The following is a 22,963-nucleotide window of genomic DNA, read 5'->3' as shown; positions in this document are numbered from 1 at the left end:
CGAAAGCCAGAGAGGGACCAATACCTCTAGCGTCATGTGCTCTAGCCTGCACAGATGTGGTGGTGGAACCATCAAGAGTCAAGTATGCCTGTCTGATGACTTCCTGTATCCAAAAAGAGATAGTAGTATTCTTAGACACCTCTTTCTTGTATGGCCTGAGCTAACCTGGTCTAAGGTGCAGAGTCCTTTTGAGATAGCAACGCAGCCCTGACAGGGCACAACAAAAGCTCTTGAGCATCACCACCCACAAAGTCAGACAGTGATGGAATGGATAATGAAGTGAACGGTCATCATGCACTGAGGGATTTTGGGTCTTGGCCACAAATTCCGGGACAAATTCGAAGGACATCAACCCCCAACCCCTGGTGTGCTTCACCTCATAGCTCAGACCGTGGAGCTCTCCTATGCTCTTGGAAGATGCCAAAGCCAGAAGGAAAACTGTCTTGAGCATCAGGTTCCTGTCAGATGAGTGACGCAAGGGCTCATATGGACTCTTTCCCACATTGGAGGCTTGAGCTCTCTAGGAGAACTCAACTACTCAAACCCCTTAACTAGCAGGGAAAGTTCCCAGGAGTAACACCAAACTCAGTGCTGCCCTGTAGCCTCTAATAGCAGAAATGGACAAACGTTTCTAGTCTCTGAAGAAGGTTAAAGAGTTTGCTATTCGCTGAATAGAGGTCGCGAGTGGAGAAAAACCCTGTTTACAACACCAATCACAGCAAATCGCCCATTTACCTTGGCAAACTGTTGAGGTCGACTTTCTAAGACTGCTGGACATGTCCCCAGCTGTTCTTTGAGAAAAGCCTCTTGCTCGGAGGAGATACTTGATACCCTCCAACCGTGAAGAGACAGGGACTCTACTGACTGGTGGAACCTTTCCGCATGGGGCTGACACAGATGATGTCGCCAAGGGGGAATCTCCCTCGGAACCTCCGACAACAACGACAGAAGATCTGGAAACCATTCCGTCTGAGGCCACAGAAGGGCTACCAAAGTCATCCTGAAACCCTGTGAACTCATCAGCCTGTTCAGAACCTGACGGATCAAACAAAATAGAGGGAAGGCATACATCTCATGGATGTTGGAATGCATCCTCTGCCAATGCTAAAGGATCTGGAACCACTGAACAGAACACCTCCAGCTTCCTGTTGGAGCGTGTCGCAAAAAGGTCCAGCATGGGTCTCCCCCAAATCTGGAAAAGCTTGTCTGCCACCACTTGATGAAGGGACCACTCTGCGCCTAGGATCTGATCCTGGCGACTGAGTTTGTCTGCAACCACGTTCCATTTCCCTGGGATATACCTGGCTGAGAGCTCTACCGAATTGCTGACCGCCCACTGGTGAAGCTCGACGGTCAAGGCGTGAAGTTATGTGAAACCAGGCCTCCCCGTTTGTTCACATAGGCTACCACCATGGTGTTGTCCGACATGAGAACGACAGAATGACCCTCTTACCTTCCCCCGAAACTCCTTCAGACCCAGGAAAGCCGCCTTCAACTCCAAGACGTTGATATATTGCTGCTTGTCCTCCAAACTCCAAACGCCTGAAACGATGAGGCCACCTAAATGCGCCCCAACCTGCGAAGGAGGCGTCCGAGAACAGAAGGAAGCCCGGTGGAAGAGAACGCAAAGGGACACCCTTCAACAGATTCTGGTCGTCCAACCACCAACGAAGGTCTTCTCTCACTTCCAGAGACAGAGGAACCATAAACGGGAGAGTACCCTGCCGGAGACCAGAATTCTCCCAGTCTCCATTGCAGAGACTGAAGATGAAGACGCCCATGAGGGACCAGCTTCTCCAGGGAAGATAACACTCCCAGAAGAACCTGCCACCGATGAGCCGACTGATGTGACTGACAGGAAGCTGCACGCTACCACCTGCAATTTCTCCAATCTCTGATCCAACGGGATAACTTTTACAACTGTCGTATCAATGACCATGCCCAGGTAGAGAATCCTTTGAGTGGGTACGAGGTTTAACGTTTCCTGGTTGACTAATATGCCCAGGTCCTGCAGGGATTGTCTACTTCGGGCCCAACTTGACACAAGAGAGAAGTCCCTTGTGAACACTTGAGGGGCTGTCGTCAGCCTGAAGCACAAGACTTCGAACTCGAAGATCATGTCCGCAAGAGAGAAGTGAAGGAACTTCCTGGACGTGGGATGAACAGGGATTTGGAAGTATGCGTCCCTTAAGTCTATCGACAGCATGAAGTTGCCTTCCCTCACGGCTGCCAACACAGAGCATGGGGTCTCCATCTTGAACCGTGTCTTCCTGATGAAGTGATTCAAGGTGGATAAGTCGATCACAGGCCTCCATCCTCCCGACCCCTTGGGCACCAAGAAGACGTGACTGTAAAACCCCGGGGACGGACGCACTACTTCCTCTACCGCATCCTTGTCCAGCATTTTCTGCACTTCCTCCCGAAGAGCCAAGAACTTCAGAGAATCTGGAGGATATGCCTTCCTGAGCTGCGGCTTGTCCGACAGAGGAGGAGAGAAGTCGATTGGTAGTAGGTATCCCCCCCGAAGGACATCTACCACCCATTTCTCCGCCCCATAACTCTGCCACTTGGCCCAATGGCCAGCCAGGCACCCCCCACCTGTGGCGCAGGAGAGGGAGAGGCACCTAACCTACCGATGGCCCCCCTTTACCTCTGCCCCTTGGGCCCCTTCTTAGCTTAAAGGAACGAGAGCGAAAGGGGCATTGATCTTCAGACTAAGGCTGTGTCGAACGGGAAGGCCCTGCCGAACTCGAGGTCCTCGATGGCCTACCAGGCAACGATCTCCTCAACTGCTGCTGGACCGGGAGAGGAGGAGGAGCCGGATGTCTCCGAGGACGAGACTCCGACTTAGACACGACCTGGTGCACCAGTCGGTCTTTGGTGTCAACCCAGCGCCAGTCTATCGCATTTTCGAGTTCTGCCCGAAACAAAAAATTGGGACTCCAATAGCCAGCAATGACCCTGTGTCGAGCGATCTCTCCATCCTAGATAAAGCCGCGTCCCTCCTAATCAGAAGAAGATTAGCCCATAAATTGGCACGGAGGTGAGCCAAATATGAAAACGCCTTTCCCCCGGACTGCAACAGACTGGCAAGCGAGGCGGCTCTCACCAACCATTCCGGGGACCTGTCAGAAGCTATCTTGGCAATCACCACAGACCAGAGGTCCAGCCAAGAAACCATCTGCAACATGGAGGCCGCCGTAGATTCCAAAGCTGAGGCATCCTGCGGAGACTAGGACGGAGCCACCGACCTCACCCGTTCCAAAGTCAAACCCGGCTTCAGGCGAATGATGTCTGGGTTAAGATGGCGTGACAATAAAAAAAGAGCTCGTAGCATAGTACTTCCTATGTCTCGTGAGAGGCGGGGGGTAGCATTAACCTTCTGCAAGACTGACTGAACGTGCCCCAACAAATGAAGCTGAAGAGATGATTTGAGGTCCTGAGTAGCTCCCACCAAGGCTTCCATGCAAGGAGGAGTTTAAGATGACCGAGCCTGAGTCCTACTTTCCAAATTGTTAAACCCACGAATGAGATCAACAACTAACGAAAAGGAAGACAGAAACTCCTGCGTGTCTCCCTCCTCCTGCTCCGGCACTGGAGACCGATGACGAGAAGGGTGTTTAGGCTCTTCTAATGCGCCTTCTCCACCAAAATTAATGGAAGGGTTAGCAGCCGAACAGTCCGAAACCCCTACTAACCTGTCTGGGCTGGGTCAAAGCATCGGCCTCCGAGACGAACCCACTGTAACATTAGGAACATCACTCACCTCAACAGATGACTCCAGATTCGAGGCAGAGGACGAAGCAACTCCTGCAGAATGCAAACCACTAACACTGCCTGAAACCACAGCACTCTCGGGAACACGTCCGCATTGTTCCTCCCTCGAAGGCGAAGGAAGGGCAAAGTCCTTAGCCTTCCAACGCTTGATACGCCGACGATGCGTAGAGGGTGAAGAGGGAGAGGAAGACAGCACTAGTTTCTTATGCGCACTCTTCTCAGGAGGCGGCGACGAAGCAACATGTTTCCTACCAGTCCTCCCAACCGATAAGGCAGCCAACTTCACATCCAATGCAAACTGGGCGGCAGTGATGACGTCACTGCTGAGCAAGGCGGATCAGAGGAGACGACTGGGAGAGACGTCATCGAGGGGGGGAAAGACGCCACTGGCAGAGGAATACGCAAAGATGGACCCCGTGACGGCATCAACGGGGCCAACGCCGCAGCGTCACTCAGACTCGAAATGGCAGCAATACAAGATGGCCGACTGCTGCTACCCACGAAGACGAGGCTGGGAGGAGGGGGGATGGCCTGGCCAGACTGGGAAGGTGGGGTGCGAGCCTCCACAAAATGCGCTAGCAACCCTCCAAGGACAGGGAATCCCCTAGCCCAAGCGTCTTCCAAATTGCCGCCATTTTGGACGCCTCCGACACTGGAAGAGAAGAGATTGATGAAAAAGCCTGACCCTTCTCAGGAACCAAATAAACTCCTGAAGAAGAGGGGGCTACATTACAAATATTACCCTGGCGACCTCCCGATACTTCCATCGACGAATCAATGGAAGAAAAGGAAGGAGATGCAGGGACAATGCTACTATGGGGGTTGACTACTGTGGGAAACAAAACATTGGGAATAGGCGCAAAACCTTCCCAAGTAGGAAGAGTCGAAACCCTCCGATGTTCCCTCTTGCCATTAAACAACCTCCACTGCTCCTTAGGCCATGCCCGGCATTCTGTGAAAGGATTGGTAATAGTAAAAAAACTCGAACGATACCAACTGCATGTGATGCGAGGGTCGGTTGCTGCCGAAGCCAAAAATCGAGAACACGGAAAACCAGGAACTCCAGGGCAAATACGCTGACGCCGAGAAGGTGCAGAAGAAGCCTTAATACCAGGCAAAACACACACACACACACCACTAAAAGAAACGAAACGGGCAATGAACCGGGAAAAGGCCAAGAGAGGTTAACACAACTCTCGTTCAGGAGGTCAAAGAAAAGACTGGCGTAGGTGCGTGGTCCTTGACCACTCTTCACCCGATCTACGCATGTGTTGCCAGAGATCACAAGATTCCTTGCTTTTTGTCAGCTTTTTTACCGGATCCAGCTAGGCGCTAGAAATTATCCTATTGTTAAAACCGAAGGTTTGTTTGCGTATGAACAATCCTAGTTTCAATATGAACTATGAGATAAAAATTTTAATTTCTTTCCAAATGTTATAATGGAATATATTAAAAAAGGGTAACAGTAAACCAAGAAAGTTGATATAAAAGAATAAAAGTACAGTACTCTCAAAAAAATACTACCAACTTCACTAAGTATGAAGCACTCACTCAAGCATCATTCAATACAAATAGCCAAATCAGTCAATTTCTCCAATGAGGCAAAGCCAAGTACATACTGGGTATATCATAAACAGTAATAGCCAAAAATGTATATATATATAGCCAATTCAAAATTTATATACAATGAACAATTATATGTTGGAATATAGTTTTATTTTCTGCAACTCCAATAACTTCTTCAAACACTGAACCACTCCAAAAGGATTTTAATTGCAACCATGACATGAACAGCCTCCCTTCATAATATATTAGCATAAGAGGCCCTGAGTTTAATTCAAACCTCTGGGTTAAACACACTACTTCTAATATGTCATATGTCATGATCATTACGTAATAATAAATTTTGCAAAACTTAAAATTCAAGAACTTTTTCCTTGGAATAATCATATGAACAGACCATAAACATAGACATGACATTTAATCCTTGTAACCATGACTTTATTATTATTAGTTAAACTAATAGTCCTCTGTACCACATTTAAATTGTTTTATGGTATTTCATAACCCCTAGACTCAAAAGGCTTGCCTAATGGATTAATTCTTACTACTATGAGCAAATAACCGAGTTAAAAGATAAAATGGGAAAGCCAGTAATAAAAAACAAAGCATAGAGAAGATTGGGAAGCAAGGAGTAAAATTACTTCTAAAAGACCTGGATGAAGTGAAAACTTGAGTAGGGTTAACAAAATTACTTTTAAAAGACCTAGATGAAGTGAAACCTTGAGTAAGGTTAATAACAACACAAACAGCAACACAAGAAAAGATACAATGAACCAGATAGTATTGGCGAGTTTGAAAGATAGTGTTAGGAGCCTTAGATATACCAGCAATACGCTGTAGCACATCTATACTGCCATGCAAGGGCATATTGTTAGTTGTTCCTTGGCCAATTAGAGAAAACAATGCTGAAGGGAAATTTATCATAAGGGCACTTACCGACTGCTCTGTATATCAATGATCTCAGACTTTCTACCTCTGTCTCCAGCTCTGCCAGTCGGAAATGCACATACTGATTGTCAAGAATTGATTTTCCAAAAGCCTTCCTCTCCCTGGTATATTTAATAGTTTCTTGGATACATAGCTCTGAAGGCTTCAAGCCCATCACAGATAGCATTATTCGCTCTGCCTGGAACTAAACAAGAGAGAAATGCTTCATGAACTTAAAAGAAATTAAAAAATACATATGAAAACCAATAAAATTCTCAAAGGATGCTGCTATACAGTAATGAATATCTAAAAGCTCCCATAACAGTATGCTACAGGAAAATTAATATCCAACCCCTTCAAAGATAATTGCAAATATTTAGTATGCTTACTTTGCCTTACAGGATAAAATGACTGAATTTCACATTTTGTTTAACGCTCACAATAGACCACTATGCACATTTAAATCATGTAATAAACATACTGCAATAAAAACGACAATGGTAATCCCTACACATTCTCATAATACCTGTGCATTCTAATACACACTATACAGAAGAGAATGAAAAATACGACGAGCACAAACATGTCGCGTTCTTAATGCGAATTTAAAAGGATTAGTGTCACTGGCTACTGACTTAAGAAGTAATTCTGTATTTTCATTCCTTGTCTCATTTTCATAAAATTGGTCACAGATTCATGAAGCTTACCCCATGCATTTGGTAAATGAATCCCTTCCCTTCCTCTCCAATGATATTTTTTGCAGGAACACGAACTTCATCAAAGAAAATTTGGCCCGTATCAGAGCTCCGCATACCCAGTTTATCAATGAGTTTTGTTAGATGAACACCTGAAAGACAATACCTGAAGAATTTTCAATTCTCAAGTGTCTTAAAATAGAACACTCGTTTCTCTAAATGGTTATAAAATGATTCACAGTTTCCAGGTAAAATTCTTTCTTCAAATGATGTGTGTAAAGGCAACCAATCCTCATAAGTTGTGGTCTAAAAAAAAAAAAAATCTAATTGAATGAACTGGCACTAATGCCTTACAAGACTAACCAGAGATATCTTGTAATCAGTGTTCTACAAATTTTGGACTTATTACAGGATATCCCTTAAAAAAGTTGAATGCTAACATAGGACTTATTACAAGATGCTTTGTGATCCACAGTGTTATTTCAAGGATTCGTTGAGATATCTAATGCTATATCGAACATTTGGCAGTGGTACACTTGCTGCTGGAAGTCTCTTTTTTTTTTTTTTTTTTTTTTTTGTGACTACTACATGTCATAAGTAGCACTTCCCTGGTCATCCTTATTGTTTGTTTGTTTGTATTTTTGCTTTTCACCTGTTTTAGGGAAGTTTGGTTGTTTCATTTGTCATTGTAGACTGTTTATACATTATATTATTGATTTATCATGTTGCAGTCATGTTTTGTTTGCTAATCCCATGCCTATTTTGAGGTACGTTGAGTAACCGGCAACCTTGAGTTTGTTCATTTGTTTTATATCTTCTTTTTGCCTGTTTTTAGGGAAGTTTGGTTGTTTTATTTGTAATTTTAGGCTGTTTATACATTGTATTATTGATTTATCATGTTGCTGTTGTCTTTTGTTTGCTAATCCCATGACTATGTTGAGGTATGTCAAGTAACCGGCAACCTTGAGTTTGTTCATTTGTTTTATATCTTCTTTTTGCCTGTTTTTAGGGAAGTTTTTATGCCAAGTATGCACCACTACTAGCTCTCCAGTGGTGACTGAAAATCAGTTTCTTTTATTTCTCATTTTTTTGTTTTTGGTTTTTATTTATTGCCTATTTTCAAAATTACTAAAACTAAGCATACGAGATATCTTGTGATAGACCAAAATAGGTATAGTAGTACTTAATTTGTATGAGATGCTTCATTAATGAGCATAAAAAGGTCTCAAATTGAGTTTCTAAAAATTAAAAAAAAAAAAAAAAAATTATGTTAAAATTAAGATGTATAGTATGTAAACAACTTATATATTCAATTAATTAAATAAAATAACTGGAAATTTTTTGACACATTGTTAAAAATAATAAGTAACTTTAAGGGGGTTAACCTTGTATTTAAATTTCTTCAGTGGTTTTGACTTAAATGTGAATATAGAAGTAATAATCATTATGGAGTAATTTTAAATGGTTCGCTTTCATACCACGATTATCTTGACTTGGAAACTGTACAGTCAATAATTAGAAAGCTCTAACCTGGTGACTTCATGGGGACAATTACAAGGGATTTATTCTTGTGGGGAGGTCCCTGATTTGTGTTACACAGTAGAGACATCCAGTCAGCAGACCAGGCATTTGTAATCCACAGCTTCTGACCATTGATGATCAGGTCATCTCCTTGACGACGAGCAGTGGTCATCAGCCCAGCCACATCTGACCCTGCATTTGGCTCACTGACCCCCAAGCAACTAACTACATCTCCAGCAATACTTGGAACCAAGAACTCTCTCTTTAGGTAGTCACTTCCAAACCTGAAATGTTTCAAGTTGTATTGTGGATATCTTATTCCTTTAAAGACTGTAAGATTGCTCTGGCTCTTACAATCTATTGTGTCAAACTAATAGCTGAACATGCCACCACATGGCTAAATAGCTCAAGTCTCCTTGTTACACAAGAAGAATTGTTCTGGTGCTGGGTGTTTAACCTATTTTAATGCTTCAACATGCACCTGAATGTGACAAACATGTGAGAAAAACACCTTAGGCAAGTCCTTTTAAGGCTTGTCCAGTTACATCTTACAGTTCACCGTGTGGACAAATTTTTATTTTAAAATCATTAATGGTCACAAACAATCAATAAAACTTAACAGGAGGATGTAACTTCATGTCATTACAAGTGCTTTAATGGACTGACACAATGAAAATCATGACCATGATTACTGTGAAGGTTAACATATCCAGTGCAGAATGTCAGCAAACAAAAGCATTACTGGAGATTAATAATTTCCAATTAGTTAAGATTATCACTGTCAGTGTACAATATTCTATAAAGGAAATGCTGTACACCTTAATAACAAAAATAACACATCCCAAAAATATTGATCAGACGCTAAAACAAGAAAGAGATGACATACTTAGCAAGAGCTGGTGTTGTCAAATCTGTTTGCACACCAACCCCCATCACAACTCCCAAAGCACGGGCATATCCGATTGCCTCTCCGAATGCTGTTTGATACTTGTGGTCCAATCCAAGGCCTCCATATTCTGCAAATAATTCAGAGGACATATATTTCCCAAGCTTAATTCATGTACACTGGTGTGAAAAAATTAAAATTTGTCGAAAAATGATATTGTTATGATACAATAAAGTTTTATACATACTTACCTGGCAGATATATACTTAGCTATTTGACTCCGTCGTCCGACAGAAATTCGAATTTCGCGCACACGCTACCGGTAGGTCTGGTGATCTACTTACCTGCCGCTGGGTGGCAGGACTAGGAACCATTCCCATGTTCTATCATATTTTTTCTATACCGCCTGTCTCCTGAGGGGAGGTAGGGTGGGTAAAATCGTATATATCTGCCAGGTAAGTATGTATAAAACTTTATTGTATCATAACAATATAATTTTTATACATTCAACTTACCTGTCAGATATATACTTAGCTGATTCACACCATTGGAGGTGGGACAGAGACAGCTAAATATAGATTCAAACAGGAATCACAACAATCGTTGTAGGTAATAAATAAATAAAACCTTGGTTCCTACCTGTTTAGACTGAAGACTTCATGAATACAATCCAGGAGTCTAGTCAGTCTCAAGAGCCTCAGCGAGATATTGATCTATGGCTAAGAGTTCTTGTGGGTCTGCCAAAGGGGTCTTATCCGCTTACTTGGCAGAGCCTAAAGGCCTTTGTCATTGGGAGCTTTGATCCAGTATTAGTTCTATCGCTCTCTTGTCCCACATCTGATCCACCATTCGTTGAAGAGTATCTTTCAGCACAGGGTCCTTGTAATTGGCGGACAATTCCCGCGGAGTTGAAGTCAGGGGAGGATTGTCCAGGAAAGGAATGAGGTATCCTTTCTGTAGAACAGACATTGACCAAGTGTCTGTATCGATGAGTGTCCAGGCTTCCGCAAATCCCAGGAGCCTGGCACCTACTGGTGTTTGGAGGAACGCAGCTTCACTTTCCCCTTTTAAAGGGACGGAACGAAGCTCTACCTCTCCTCTCAGTCGCTTTCCTTTTTGAGGGAGCTCTAGAGGGAGGACCTCCTCGAAAGGGCTGCAGAGGCGTATTAGCACCTTTCTTCTCTCCCACCCCCACTGGTCTCTTTTTCCTGGACGACTGAAGGAGAAGATCCTGTGTCGCTTTCTCCGTCAGCGAACGGGAAATGTCCCTCACCAACTGCGAAGGGAACAAAAAGTCAGACCTGGGAGCGAATAACAATGCTGCCCTTTGAGAATGAGATACTGCTTTTGTCAGAAAAGCGCTAAAAACAGACCTCTTCTTCAAGAGACCGGCTCCAAATAAAGAAGAGACTTCCCCTGAGCCGTCCTGTACCGCCTTGTCAATACACGACAAGATCGAGAGGAGTACGTCCGGATCGAGGCCTTCCGAGGCATGGGCCTTCTTGGCCATCACCCCAAGGGACCAATCCAGGAAGTTGAAGACTTCCAAAAACATGGAAGAGTCCCTTGAGGAGATGATCCAGCTCCGAAAGACCCAAAGTTATTCGTGCATTATGTAGGCTATGTCTCCTGGATGCGTCTACCAGACTGGAAAAGTCAGCTTCAGCTGAAGCTGGGAGAGAGAGACCCATATTCTCCCCAGTCTGGTACCAAATACCTCTCTTCCCCGTAAGTCTAGCGGGAGGCATGCAGAACACAGTTCTATCCAACTCCTTTTTGGTTAGCATCCAGCTATCCAGAGACTGAAGAGCTCTTTCATTGAAATCGTCGGCCTCATCTTCAGAAAAGACGACCACTTTGGCGTCTTGGAGCACGAGAAAAGGGAGCATGGAGAAGGAGGAGCAGGGGTCAAGGAATCTCCGTATTCCTGAAGAAGGAGAGCTGTCAAAACTTTGTAGTTAGACAGCCCTTCTCTGCCGTGAGTCTCGTCTTCTGAGTCCTCTTCCAAGAAAGGATCAGAAGGAGAATTCAACTTCAAGTCTGGGTCTTCCTCCCCAATTTCTCTCTCTGCGGGAGACAAACTCCTAATTGGAGAGGGGCTAAGATCGCGTACGGAGCCCCTATGAATCAAAGCAGACGTCTCGCGCCTGGCTGGCGCTTCATCCCTGCTTGGATGACGCTTGTCTGGCGCCTCGCGCTTGGCAGACGTCTCACGTCTGGCAAAATCCTCGTGCCTGTTAGGCTGCTCGCGCTTGTCCGGCGCTTCAATTCTATAAGACGCTTCTCGTCTGATAGAAAACTTGTGCTTGGCTGGCGTCTTGCGCTTGTTTGGCGCTTCATATCTGGCGTACAACTCAATATCAGGAGACATCTCACGCCTAGAAGACGCCTCACGTCTCACAGGAGCCTCACTCCTGGCGGGAGAAGGAAGACGAGACTTCTTGACAGGAAGCCTCACGTCCTTCCTACGAGGAGGATCCTTCGAAAGAACTCCTACCAAGGCGGATAACTGTTCTTGGACAGCCAAGAGAATCCTCTTGGAAGCCTCTCCGGCGTCCTCTTCAACGGGAGAGGGAGACCTCGATGGAGTTTTGTCAAAGCCAGGAGACGTCAAAACCCTCTTAGCTTTCTTGATCGAGGGAGGCGCTTTTCAGAAAAGTGTTCAGGGCTAGAATCCAATACAGGTTCTTTCCAGTGCCTTTTCAGGAGCCTGGAAAGGTCCGAATCCTTCCACCCTCGTTTAGGTGAGGGAGAAGCGGACGAAGAGAAGCACTCTCGGAGGACGCTTTTTCTATAGCGATCCTGAGCAGTCTATCGAGCTACAGAGCCTGCTGAAGGGACGCCTGACCGGGGGGAATTCTCCACAACCTCCGTAAGGCTTTCGACTTTTCTTCTCCTCTGGGCTTGGGAGCTTGAAAGAGGTCTAGGCCTGGGAGCGTCGCAGAGACGGTCAGACGCCCCCTCCACAACACTGGGGGCACTCACTTCACTAAATATGTCACTATCACAATCCTTACCTTTCATGGCAGCCATTTTGGATTTCATCCTCTGAAGTGTAGCTTTCAGATCAGCGATTTCTGAGGCCGAATCTGAATGCAAAGCTTGTGAGGGCCCTGATACAGAATTAGAATCATATGCATAGTTTAAAGAAGGGTTAGAATCGTTAAAAGGCTCAATAGGCCTTGTACTACCCGCACTCTTAGATGCAGCCCTTCTCACTCTATCCCTCTCTAACTTCTTCAGATAAGAAGTTAGTCTTCCATTACTCAACATTCAACCTCTCACACTCATGACAGGTGTTAGTCAAAGAACAGTCAAAACCTCTACATTTACGGCATACAGTGTGAGGATCAACCGAAGCCTTCGGTATCCTCATCTTGCAGCCTACATTCACACACACTCTCACACAACCACTTGAATCAGACATTCTTGAAGAAAAATCAAAAGCAAGTCCAAATCCAGTCCACAGTAGCGAATGCCAAAACAACGATTTCTGGTGATAGAAGTTCACTCTCGACGTGGTTCGGAAGTCACGTAAAGCCGTTGGTCCCGTTGCTGAATAACCACTGGTTCCATGCAACGTAAAAACACCATACAAACAAACAAACAAACAAAACAACGATCCAGGTACGTCACCAAAAAGTCCAATAAAGATGATCAATTGCCTTGAAAAGTGAATTCCAGTCAGGAGGTAGTAACAACAATGTTGATACCACCAGCGGCAGAGAAAATATGATAGAAAACGGGAATGGTTCCTAGTCCTGCCACCCAGGGCAGGCCGGTAGATCACCTGACCTACCTGTAGCGAGTGGCGCGAAATTTGAATTTCTGTCGGGGACGACGGAGTCTTAGCTATGTATATATCTGACAGGTAAGTTGATTGTATGAAACTGATAATTTAGATTCCTCTCTAAGGAAAATCAGGAAATCAGCAATGTTGGTCACAGAGGTATCGGAGGACAGTTTATTCTTCTTACACCATCTTCTGAAAACATCCCATTTGGATTGGTAGACCCGAATAGTTGAGGATCTTTGGGCCCTGGCAATAAGGCAGTCAGAGCGAGAGCGGGGAGGTTTTGATGGTACCTCTCGAAATGGGGTTGTTTGAGAATATCTCTCCTGTGTGGAAGAGATCTTGGGAAGTCCACCGTCCATTCCTGTACCTCTGTGAACCAATCTTGAGATGGCCAAAAGGGGGCGACGAGTGTTAGTCTCATCCCTTTTGACGCCACGAACTTTTTTAAAACCACTCCTAACATTTTGAAGGGGGGAAAGGCGTAGGCATCTAAGCCTGCCCAGTCCAGCAGCATGGCATCCACCGCTATAGCTCTCGGGTCTTCCACTAAGGAGCAAAAGTTCTCTATCCTTCTGGATAGGAAGGTGGCAAATAGGTCTATTTGAGGACTACCCCACAGGGACCACAGAGCTTGACACACCTGAATGTGAAGGGTCCACTCTGTGGGGAGAACTTGGTTTAACCTGCTTAGCCTGTCTGCTTTGACATTTTTCTCTCCTTTCACGAATCTTGTGAGGAGTCACATTCTTGTCTTTTGTCCAATATAACAGCTCTTTTGTTATCTGGAACAGAGAAAAAGAGTGAGTCCCCCCTTGTTTCCTGATATAGGCCAACGCTGTGGTGTTTTCCGCGTTGACCTGTACCACTTGACCTAATACTTCTGTCTCGAAGGCTTTTAGGGCTAGGACAACAGCATAAAGTTCTTTGGAGTTTATATGCCAGTCTTGTTGATCCTTCCTCCATTGGCCTGATACTTCTTTTGTCCCTAGAGTCGCTCCCCATCCCTTCTCTGAAGCGTCTGAGAACAAGATTAGGTTTGGGTTCCGAACCTCTAGAGACAAGCCCTCGTTCTTTTCCAAGGGTATTAGCCTCCACTTTAGATGATTCTTCACTTCCAGAGGAATTCCGAAACGGTCCGAAAGTTGCCCGTTCTTCCAACTCCAAATTCTTCTTAAGAAGAACTGAAGAGGGCGTAGGTGGAGTCTTCCTAGAGAAATGAAATGTTTTAGTGAGGAAAGGGTTCCCAGAAGGCTTAACCATTCCCTCACTGAACTCTGTTCTTTCTCTAGGAAGCTCGAGACTTTCTGTAAGCCCCGAGCAATTCTTTCCTGGGAAGGAAAAGCCCGAAAACCCCGAGAATCCATCCGAATCCCCAAATAAACTAAGTTCTGGCTTGGGATCATCTGAAATTTCTCGAGGTTCACGAGTAATCCTAACGTCCTTGTCAGGTTCAAAGTAGTCTGTAGGTCCTCCAAACATAGTTTCTCCGACTTGGCCCTGATTAGCCAATCGTTGAGATACATCGAGATGTTGATCCCTTCTAAATGAAGCCATCTGGCCACGTTCCTCATCAGATACGTAAATACCTAAGGAGAGGTTGATAGGCCGAAGCACAAGGCCCTGAACTGGAAGATTTGTCCTTGTACTACAAATCTGAGGTATTTTCTTGACAATGGGTGAATCGGAACGTGAAAGTAAGCATCATGAAGGTCCAGGGAGACCATCCAATCTCCCTGACGTAGGGCTGACAGAACCGAAGCTGAAGTCTCCATGGAGAACTTCTTTTTCTCCACGTACCGGTTCAGGATGCTTACATCCAGAACGGGTCTCCATCCCCCCGAAGCCTTTGGAACTAAAAAAAGGCGGTTGTAAAACCCCGGGGAGAATGGATCCTGCACTAACTCTATTGCATTCTTGTCCCTCATCGACACCACCGTCTGCAGGAGTCTCTCTCAGTCCAGGGTCCTTGTAACTCGTCGACAAATCCTTCGGAGATGTTGCTAAAGGAGGTCTGTCTACGAAGGGAATGATGTAACCCTTCTGTAGGACAGACAGAGTCCAGGGATCTGCTTCTCTTAAGGACCAGGCCTCCACAAAGTTTTGAAGTCTGGCCCCTACCTGTGCTTGGAGGACATGGCTGCTACTTGCTCTTTTTAAAAGAGCGGAAGGAAGACCTCCCTCGCTTGTCGAAGGGCTTTCTCTTCGTAGTTGGTAGAGTCGAGGGCACTCCACGAAAGGGCACCACTGGAGTACGAGATACCTTCTTCTGAACAGGAATTGCAGGTCTAATCTTCTTCGTGGATTGCACTAGAAGATCCTGCGTTGCCTTTTCCGAAAGGGATCTCGAAATATCCTTTACTAAAGGCGAAGGAAACAGATGTTCTGAAAGAGGTGCGAAAAGTAGGGCGGACCTCTGAGAAGGAGAAACTCCTTTCGTCAGAAAGGAACTGTAGAGAGATCTTTTCTTTACTACTCCCGATCCAAACAGGGCAGCTAACTCACCAGAACCATCTTGCACAGCCTTATCCATACACGATAGGACACTGTGCAAGGTTTCCGGATCAAGAAAATCTGGCTCACTCGTCTTTTTAGCCAGCACCCCAAGGGACCAATCCAAGAAGTTAAACACTTCTAATACGTGGAATATTCCCTTAAGGTGCTGATCTAATTCAGACATACTCCAAGACGCCTTTGCAGAATTAAGAGATTGTCTTCTCACTGCCTCTACTAAGCTAGAGAAATCTGAATCTGCAGACGAGGGGAGCATTAAGCCCATAGCTTCTTCCGTTTTATACCATATACCTCTCCTCCCTGTCAGCTTGGAGGGAGGAGAGCAATAAACAGTTCTAAGAGCTTCCTTCTTCGACAAAAGCCAGGAATCCAAAGACTGGAGGGCTTTTCTCATTGAAATCGCAGGCTTCATCTTTAAGAAAGCCGAGGATTTCGGGGTTTTCGTTCTCGAAAACAGCGATCTCGGTGAAGGAGGAGCAGCAGGACTAAGAGAGTCCCCAAATTCCTTGAGAAGTAACGAGGCTAATACTTTGTAATTAGAAAGTCCCTCGTTGGTAGAAACTTCTTCAGAAACCTCTTCAAGGCCAAGGTTAGACGGGGATCGCTCTCTCCTGATCGATTCTCTATCAAGAGAAGTAGGTTCTCTAGGAGAAATGCTTTTAGTAGGGGAAGGACTAAGTACGTCAACGTCCCTTACCAACTAGATATACGCTTCCGCGCCTGACTGGATCACGCCTAGTCGGCGCCTCGAGCTTGGTAGGCTGCTCGCGCCTGGCTGGCGTCTCATTCCTTGGAGGCGTCACGCGTCTGGCTGACGTCTCGCGCCTGTCAGGATCCTCGCGCCTGGATGGCGCCTCGCGCAAAACTGGCGTCACGCGCCTCGCTAACGTCTCGCGCTTAGCAGTATCCTTGCGCCTGCCTGGCGCCTCGCTCCTGGGAGGCGTCACGCATCTGGCTGGCGTCTCGCGCCAGACAGGATCCTCGCGCCAAACTGGCGTCACGCGTCTGGCTGACGTCTCGCGCTTGGAAGGCTCGACGCGCCTGACTGGTGACTCGCGCCTTTTAAACTCTTCGCTCCTGACTAGCGCTTCGCGTCTGGCTGGAGCTTCACGCTTGGCTGGCGCTTTGCGCTTAGAAAACTCGACACTCTTGTCTGGCGTCTCGCGCCTAGAAGGCTCTTCGCGTTTGGTTGGCGCCTCGCGCCTGGCTGACGCTTCACGCCTGGCTGGCGTCTCACGTCTTACTGGAGATTCGCGCCTGGCTGGCACCTTGCGCCTGACAGGAGAACGGATCTTGCTCGGTCTATGCAAGGCTGACGAATCTGATTCCAAGTCCGAAGATGACAAATCTTGATGGCGAGTCTGACCCCTCGACAGCCGAGACTTCTTTATAGGAAGGAAAGCGTCTTTCCTTCTAGGAGGGTCTCTTGACAGAACTCCCACAAGAGAAGTGATGGAATCCTGCATGGTACGAAGGATTCTATTAGTTTCTACATTCTTGTCCACCATAGGACTAGAAGATCAGTCTTTTACCGATTCCCACAAGTCTGTGGGGGAAGGAAGCACATTCTTTGCCTTCTTAATTACCGTAGGATCCTCCTCTTGAAAACGTTCAGGACTCTATGTAATCCTGGGTTCATCCCAACTTCTTTTCAGGGGGCGAGAAAGATCCGCCGATCTCCAACCTCTTTTAGGAGAAGAATTCTCCGAAGAGGAGAAACACTCTCGAAGAACGCTTTTTCTGTAGCGTTCTCTGGCATTCTGTGGCGAAACAGAAAAAGCCGAAGGGACGTCTGACTGTTGGGGATTCTCCACAACCTCCTTACGGCTTTTGACATTCCTTCTCCTCTGGGCTTGGGAGCTTGAAAGAGGTCTAGGCCTGGGAGCGTTGTGGAGACAATCAGACGCCCCCTCCACAGCACTGGGGACACTTATATCCCTCTCCACAGCACTTAAGTCACACTGCTTACCTTCAATGGCCGCCATTTTGGTTTCCATTTTCCGAAGGGCGGCTTTTAGATTAGCAATCTCTGATGCCGAATCTGTTGGTTTTAATAAAGGAGCAGATACTACATTAGATGGGGCAGTAAAAGGAGAAGAAGGTATAACATTACTGATAACCCCGCTAGATACAGAACTAGGCAAAGGTTTGGAAGAAGACCTCCTCACCCTGTCTCTTTCCAACTTCTTCAAATATGAAGTTAGAGATTTCCATTCTTCCGCACTCCAAATCCTTTGCATTCATTTATACAAGTATTATCAAAAGAACATTCATACATCCTGCATTTCTTACAAATAGTATGAGGATCAACCGATGCCTTCGGCATTCTAACTTTACACCCCACATTCACACACATTCTCACCATACTTCCAGAATCAGACATCATGTTGAACAATCCAAATCAAATCCAATAAACGGTCCACAATCGCATATGCCAGTACAATCAATGCAAATACGTCACCGAGAAGTCCAAACGAAGATCAATTGCGATGCAAAATACAAATCCAGCCGGAGATACCCACGACGATGTTGCCAGTATGGCCGACAGAAAAAATATGATAGAACATGGGAATGGTTCCTAGTCCTGCCACCCAGCGGCAGGTAAGTAGATCACCTGACCTACCGGTAGCGTGTGCGCGAAATTCGAATTTCTGTCGGACGACGGAGTCAAATAGCTAAGTATATATCTGACAGGTAAGTTGAATGTATAAAAATGATATTGTCATGATACAATAAAGTTTTATACATACTTACCTGACAGATATATACTTAGCTATAGACTCCGTCGTCCCCGACAGAAATTCAAATTTCGCGGCACACGCTACAGGTAGGTCAGGTGATCTACCGCCCTGCCCTGGGTAGCTGGACTAGGAACCATTCCAGTTTTCTAATCAGATTTCCTCTCTTCCACCTGTCTCCTGCGGGGAGGCTGGGTGGGCCATTAATCGTATATATCTGTCAGGTAAGTATGTATAAAACTTTATTGTATCATGACAATATCATTTTTATACATTCAACTTCCTGCCAGATATATACTTAGCTGATTAGCACCCATTGGTGTGGGTGGGGAATTTAAGAGACAGCTAACTACTGAAATAGACAGGTAAACAACATATGTTGTAGGTATTAATAAAACCTTGGTTCCTACCTGATTAGGCGGAAGACTTCGTGGCTACTGCCCAGGAGTCTGCTTCGCCTCAAGAGCCTCAGTGAGATATTGATCTATGGCTAAGAGTTCTTGTGGGTCTGCCAATGGGGTCTTATCCACTTACTTGGCAGAGCCTAAAGGCCTTTGTCATTGGGTGCTATTCCACTAACATGACAATACACCTTGTTCAAGGAGCACAACACCGATCCCGATCACCTGATCCTAACATCCATGTTAGTTCTAAAGATTGCAAGGAGTTATCCCCCCAAACTCCTTACAAACAACCAATAACTCGAAACATAAAATCATGTACACTTTATAAGATAAAAAAAAAAAAAAAAATTTTTTTGTAGCCCCCTACTAGCCATATATACACCTGGTCCCCTACCAGCAAAGACACCAGCTGCCTGTGCGACACCAGCACACTTGCTAGTAGGAAACCAAGCACATATCTGACAAGAGGGTTTATGTACATCTAAGATAAAAAATTTTTAAGGATCAGTCTTTGCTCCAAGTCCCAGTACTGTATCTGCTGACACAAACGGACCGAGAGAGAAGCATTTCTCATAGGTCACCCTTACATCCTTCAGGTAATGAGATGCAAAAACTGAATTGCATCTCCAATATGTAGTTTCTATGATATTCCTTAGAGACATATTCTTTTGAAACGCTAGCGACGTTGCTACCGCCCTTACTTCATGAGTTTTAACTCTTAGAAGTCCGAAGGATTCATCCGGGCAATTCTTGTGCGCCTCAGTAATTACACTTCTCACAAAGAAGGCAAAGGCGTTTTTAGATATGAGTCTTTTGGGGTTCTTCACAGCACACCAAAGACCCTGTTGACAACCTCCCATCTGCTTCTTTTTATCCATATAAAATTTAAGAGCCCTAACCGGGCAAAGAGACCTTTCTATCTCTCTACCTACCAGGTTAGATAGGCCTTTTACTTCAAAGCTCCTGGGCCAAGGCTTTGATGGGTTCTCATTTTTCGCCAGAAATAATGTCTGGAACGAACAGATAGCCGCATCTCCTTTAAAACCCACTTTAGAGTCCAGAGCGTGCAATTCGCTCGTCCTTTTGGCCGTCGCGAGGGACAATAGGAATAACCATTCCCTAGTAATGTCCCGAAAGGAGGCAAGATGTAGAGGTTCGAATTTGTCCGAGGCAAGGAATTTCAGGACCACGTCCAGATTCCAGCTAGGTGTTCTCAGAGTCCTTGATTTCGAAGTCTCGAAAGACCGAATCAAATCGTGGAGATCCTTATTCTCTGCAATCTCCAGCCCTCGATTCCGGAATACTGCTGACAGCATACTCCTGTATCCCTTGATTGTTGACACAGAAAGTTGCGATTCCTCTCTAAGAAAAAGGAGGAAATCGGCAATGTTGGTTACAGAGGTACTGGAGGAGGACAGCTTCTTCGTCCTACACCATCTCCTAAAGACTTCCCACTTCGATTGGTATACTTGTCTAGTTGAAGATCTGCGGGCTCTAGCGATAGCGCTTGCAGCTTTGCGAGAAAACCCCCTCGCTCTGACGAGTCTTTAGATAGTCGAAAGGCAGTCAGAGCGAGACCGGGGAGGTTGTGATGAAACCTCTCGAAGTGGGGTTGTCTGAGTAGATCTGTTCTGCTTGGCAGAGATCTGGTGAAGTCCACCATCCACTCCAGTACCTCCGTGAACCATTCTTGGGCTGGCCAAAATGGGGCTATGAGGGTCAACCTCATCTCCTTTGAAGCTAAGAATTTCCTGAGCACTTCCCCCAGAATCTTGAATGGGGGAAAGGCGTAGGCGTCTAGGCCCGACCAATCTAGGAGAAACGCGTCGATTGCAAAGGCTCTTGGATCTTCTACTAACGAGCAAAATATCTCTATCCTTTTGGAGAGGAACGTAGCAAATAGGTCTATGTGAGGCCTCCCCCACAGGGACCACAGACTTTGACACACTTCTGCGTGTAGAGTCCACTCTGTGGGAAGGACCTGATTCCTCCTGCTTAGCCTGTCTGCTCTCACGTTTCATTTCCCTTGCACAAATCTTGTGAGGAGAGTTATACCTCTTTCCTCTGTCCAGATTAACAGATCTCTTGTTAACTGATAGAGGGAGAACGAATGAGTCCCTCCTTGTTTCGGATGTAAGCCAGAGCCGTGGTGTTGTCCGAGTTTATCTGAACCACCCCGCCTTTGTCCAGGTGCCCGACACCTCCCTTGCTCCTAGCGTCGCTCCCCATCCCGACTCCAAAGCGTCGGAAAATAACACTTGGTTGGGGTTCCGCAGGGCAAGGGACAAGCCTTTGTTCTTTTTGAGAGGGATGAACCACCACTTTAAGTGATTCTTCACCACCTGGGGAATCGGAAAAGAGTCTGAGAGTTGCCCCGTCTTCCAGCTCCATACCTTTTTCAGGAAAAACTGTAGAGGGCGAATGTGAAGCCTCCCTAGAGTGAAGAACTTCTCTAGCGAGGACAGAGTCCCTAACACTCAAATATTCCCTCGCTGAACTGTGTTCTCTCTCTAAGAAGTTCGAGATCTTTGACAAGCCTCCAGTGACACTCTTGTGAAAGAAACACCCGAAAACCCCGAGAATCCATCTGAATCCCTAGATAAACCAGGTTCTGGCTGGGGATCAGTTGCGACTTCTCGAGGTTTACGAGTAATCCCAGAGACTGTATCAGATTTAGTGTTATCATCAGGTCCTCAAAACACTGGCTCTCTGACTTGGCCCTGATTAACCAGTCGTCTAAGTAGAGGGAGATGTTGATTCCCTCTAGATGAAGCCATTTCGCTACATTCGCCATCAGGTTGGTGAAGACCTGAGGAGCTGTAGACAGGGCGAAACACAGAGCCCTGAATTGAAAAATCCTGCCCCCTATCATGAACCGAAGATATTTCTTCGACGAGTGGTGAATGGGGACATGGAAATACGCGTCTTGTAAGTCCAGCGAGACCATCCAATCTCCTGGACGTAGGGCTGACATCACTGAGGAGGGAGTTTCCATTCGGAGCTTCTTCTTTTGTACAAATCGGTTCAACGCGCTTACGTCCAGTACCGGTCTCCACCCCCCCGAAGCCTTTGACACTAGGAAAAGGCGATTGTAAAATCCCGGGGAGAGTGGATCCTGCACTAGTTCGATAGCCTTCTTTTCCCACATTTGATCCACCATTTGAAGGAGCGTATCTTTCATTATAGGGTCTCTGTATCTTGCGGACAGTTCCCGAGGAGTAGAGGTTAGGGGAGGACTGTCTTTGAAGGGGATGATGTATCCCTTCTTTAGAACCGAAACAGACCATGAGTCGGCTCCTCTCAGCTCCCAGGCTCCTGCGTAGTTCAAGAGTCTGGCGCCTACTGGTGTTCGGAGGATCTGCGAGTCATTTTCCCTTCTTGAAGGGCCTGAAGGAAGACCTTCCTCTTTTATCTGAGCTCTTCTTTCTGGAGGGGGGACGAGCCGTTGCACCTCCACGCAAGGGCTGCTGAGGTGAGGAGGACGAGAGTCCTTCTTAATAGTTGACACTATAGGGTGACTCTTCTTCGTTGTCTGCACAAGGAGGTCTTGTGTTGCCTTCTCAGTTAGTGAGCGTGATATATCTTTCACCAACTGAGAAGGGAACAGATGATCGGACAAAGGGGCGAACAATAACGCGGTTCTCTGACTCGGAGAAACAGCCTTAGACAAAAGGGATCAATACACTGATCTCTTCTTTAGCAATCCTGCTCCAAATAGGGAAGAAACCTCTCCCGAACCGTCTTGGACTGCCTTGTCCATACATGCCAGGACGCTATGAAGAACTTTTAGGTTATTGAGAAATTCAGAGTCCTGAGACTTTTTAGCGAGTACCCCGAGAGACCAGTCTAGGAAATTGAACACTTCTAAGACGATAAATAGTCCTTTAAGAAGGTGGTTCAACTCCGAAATGCTCCATGTTGATCTGGCCAACCCTAAAGAGTGTCGTCTGGAGGCATCAACCAGATTCGAGAAGTCTGCGTCTGCTGATGCAGGGAGAGAAAGACCCATAGCTTCTCCTGTCCCGTACCAAATGCCTCTCCTTTCAAGGAGTTTGGAAGGAGGCATGCAGAACACTGTTTTGCCCAACTCTTTCTTCATGCCCATCCATGAATCTAGAGACTGGAGGGCCTTCTTCATAGAAATC

General features: G+C 45.9%; 1 protein-coding gene across 8 annotated transcripts in view; it reads right to left on the bottom strand.

Moving 5' to 3' along the window:
• Positions 1–22,963, bottom strand: part of LOC135207906 (probable acyl-CoA dehydrogenase 6) — an 86,274-nt gene that overhangs the window by 15,102 nt on the left and 48,209 nt on the right. For all 8 annotated transcript variants that reach the window (XM_064239894.1, XM_064239876.1, XM_064239850.1 and 5 more), the window contains 4 exons: positions 9,370–9,499; positions 8,493–8,767; positions 6,975–7,114; positions 6,277–6,472 (listed from right to left, as the gene is read on the bottom strand). In XM_064239894.1, the coding sequence (XP_064095964.1) occupies positions 6,277–6,472; positions 6,975–7,114; positions 8,493–8,767; positions 9,370–9,499 (741 nt within the window). The remainder of the gene's footprint in view (positions 1–6,276; positions 6,473–6,974; positions 7,115–8,492; positions 8,768–9,369; positions 9,500–22,963) is intronic.

The sequence above is a fragment of the Macrobrachium nipponense genome, chromosome 11 (assembly GCF_015104395.2).
Source record: "Macrobrachium nipponense isolate FS-2020 chromosome 11, ASM1510439v2, whole genome shotgun sequence".
Taxonomy (NCBI): Eukaryota; Metazoa; Arthropoda; class Malacostraca; order Decapoda; family Palaemonidae; genus Macrobrachium; species Macrobrachium nipponense.
This window is presented reverse-complemented; position numbering and strand designations above follow the sequence as displayed.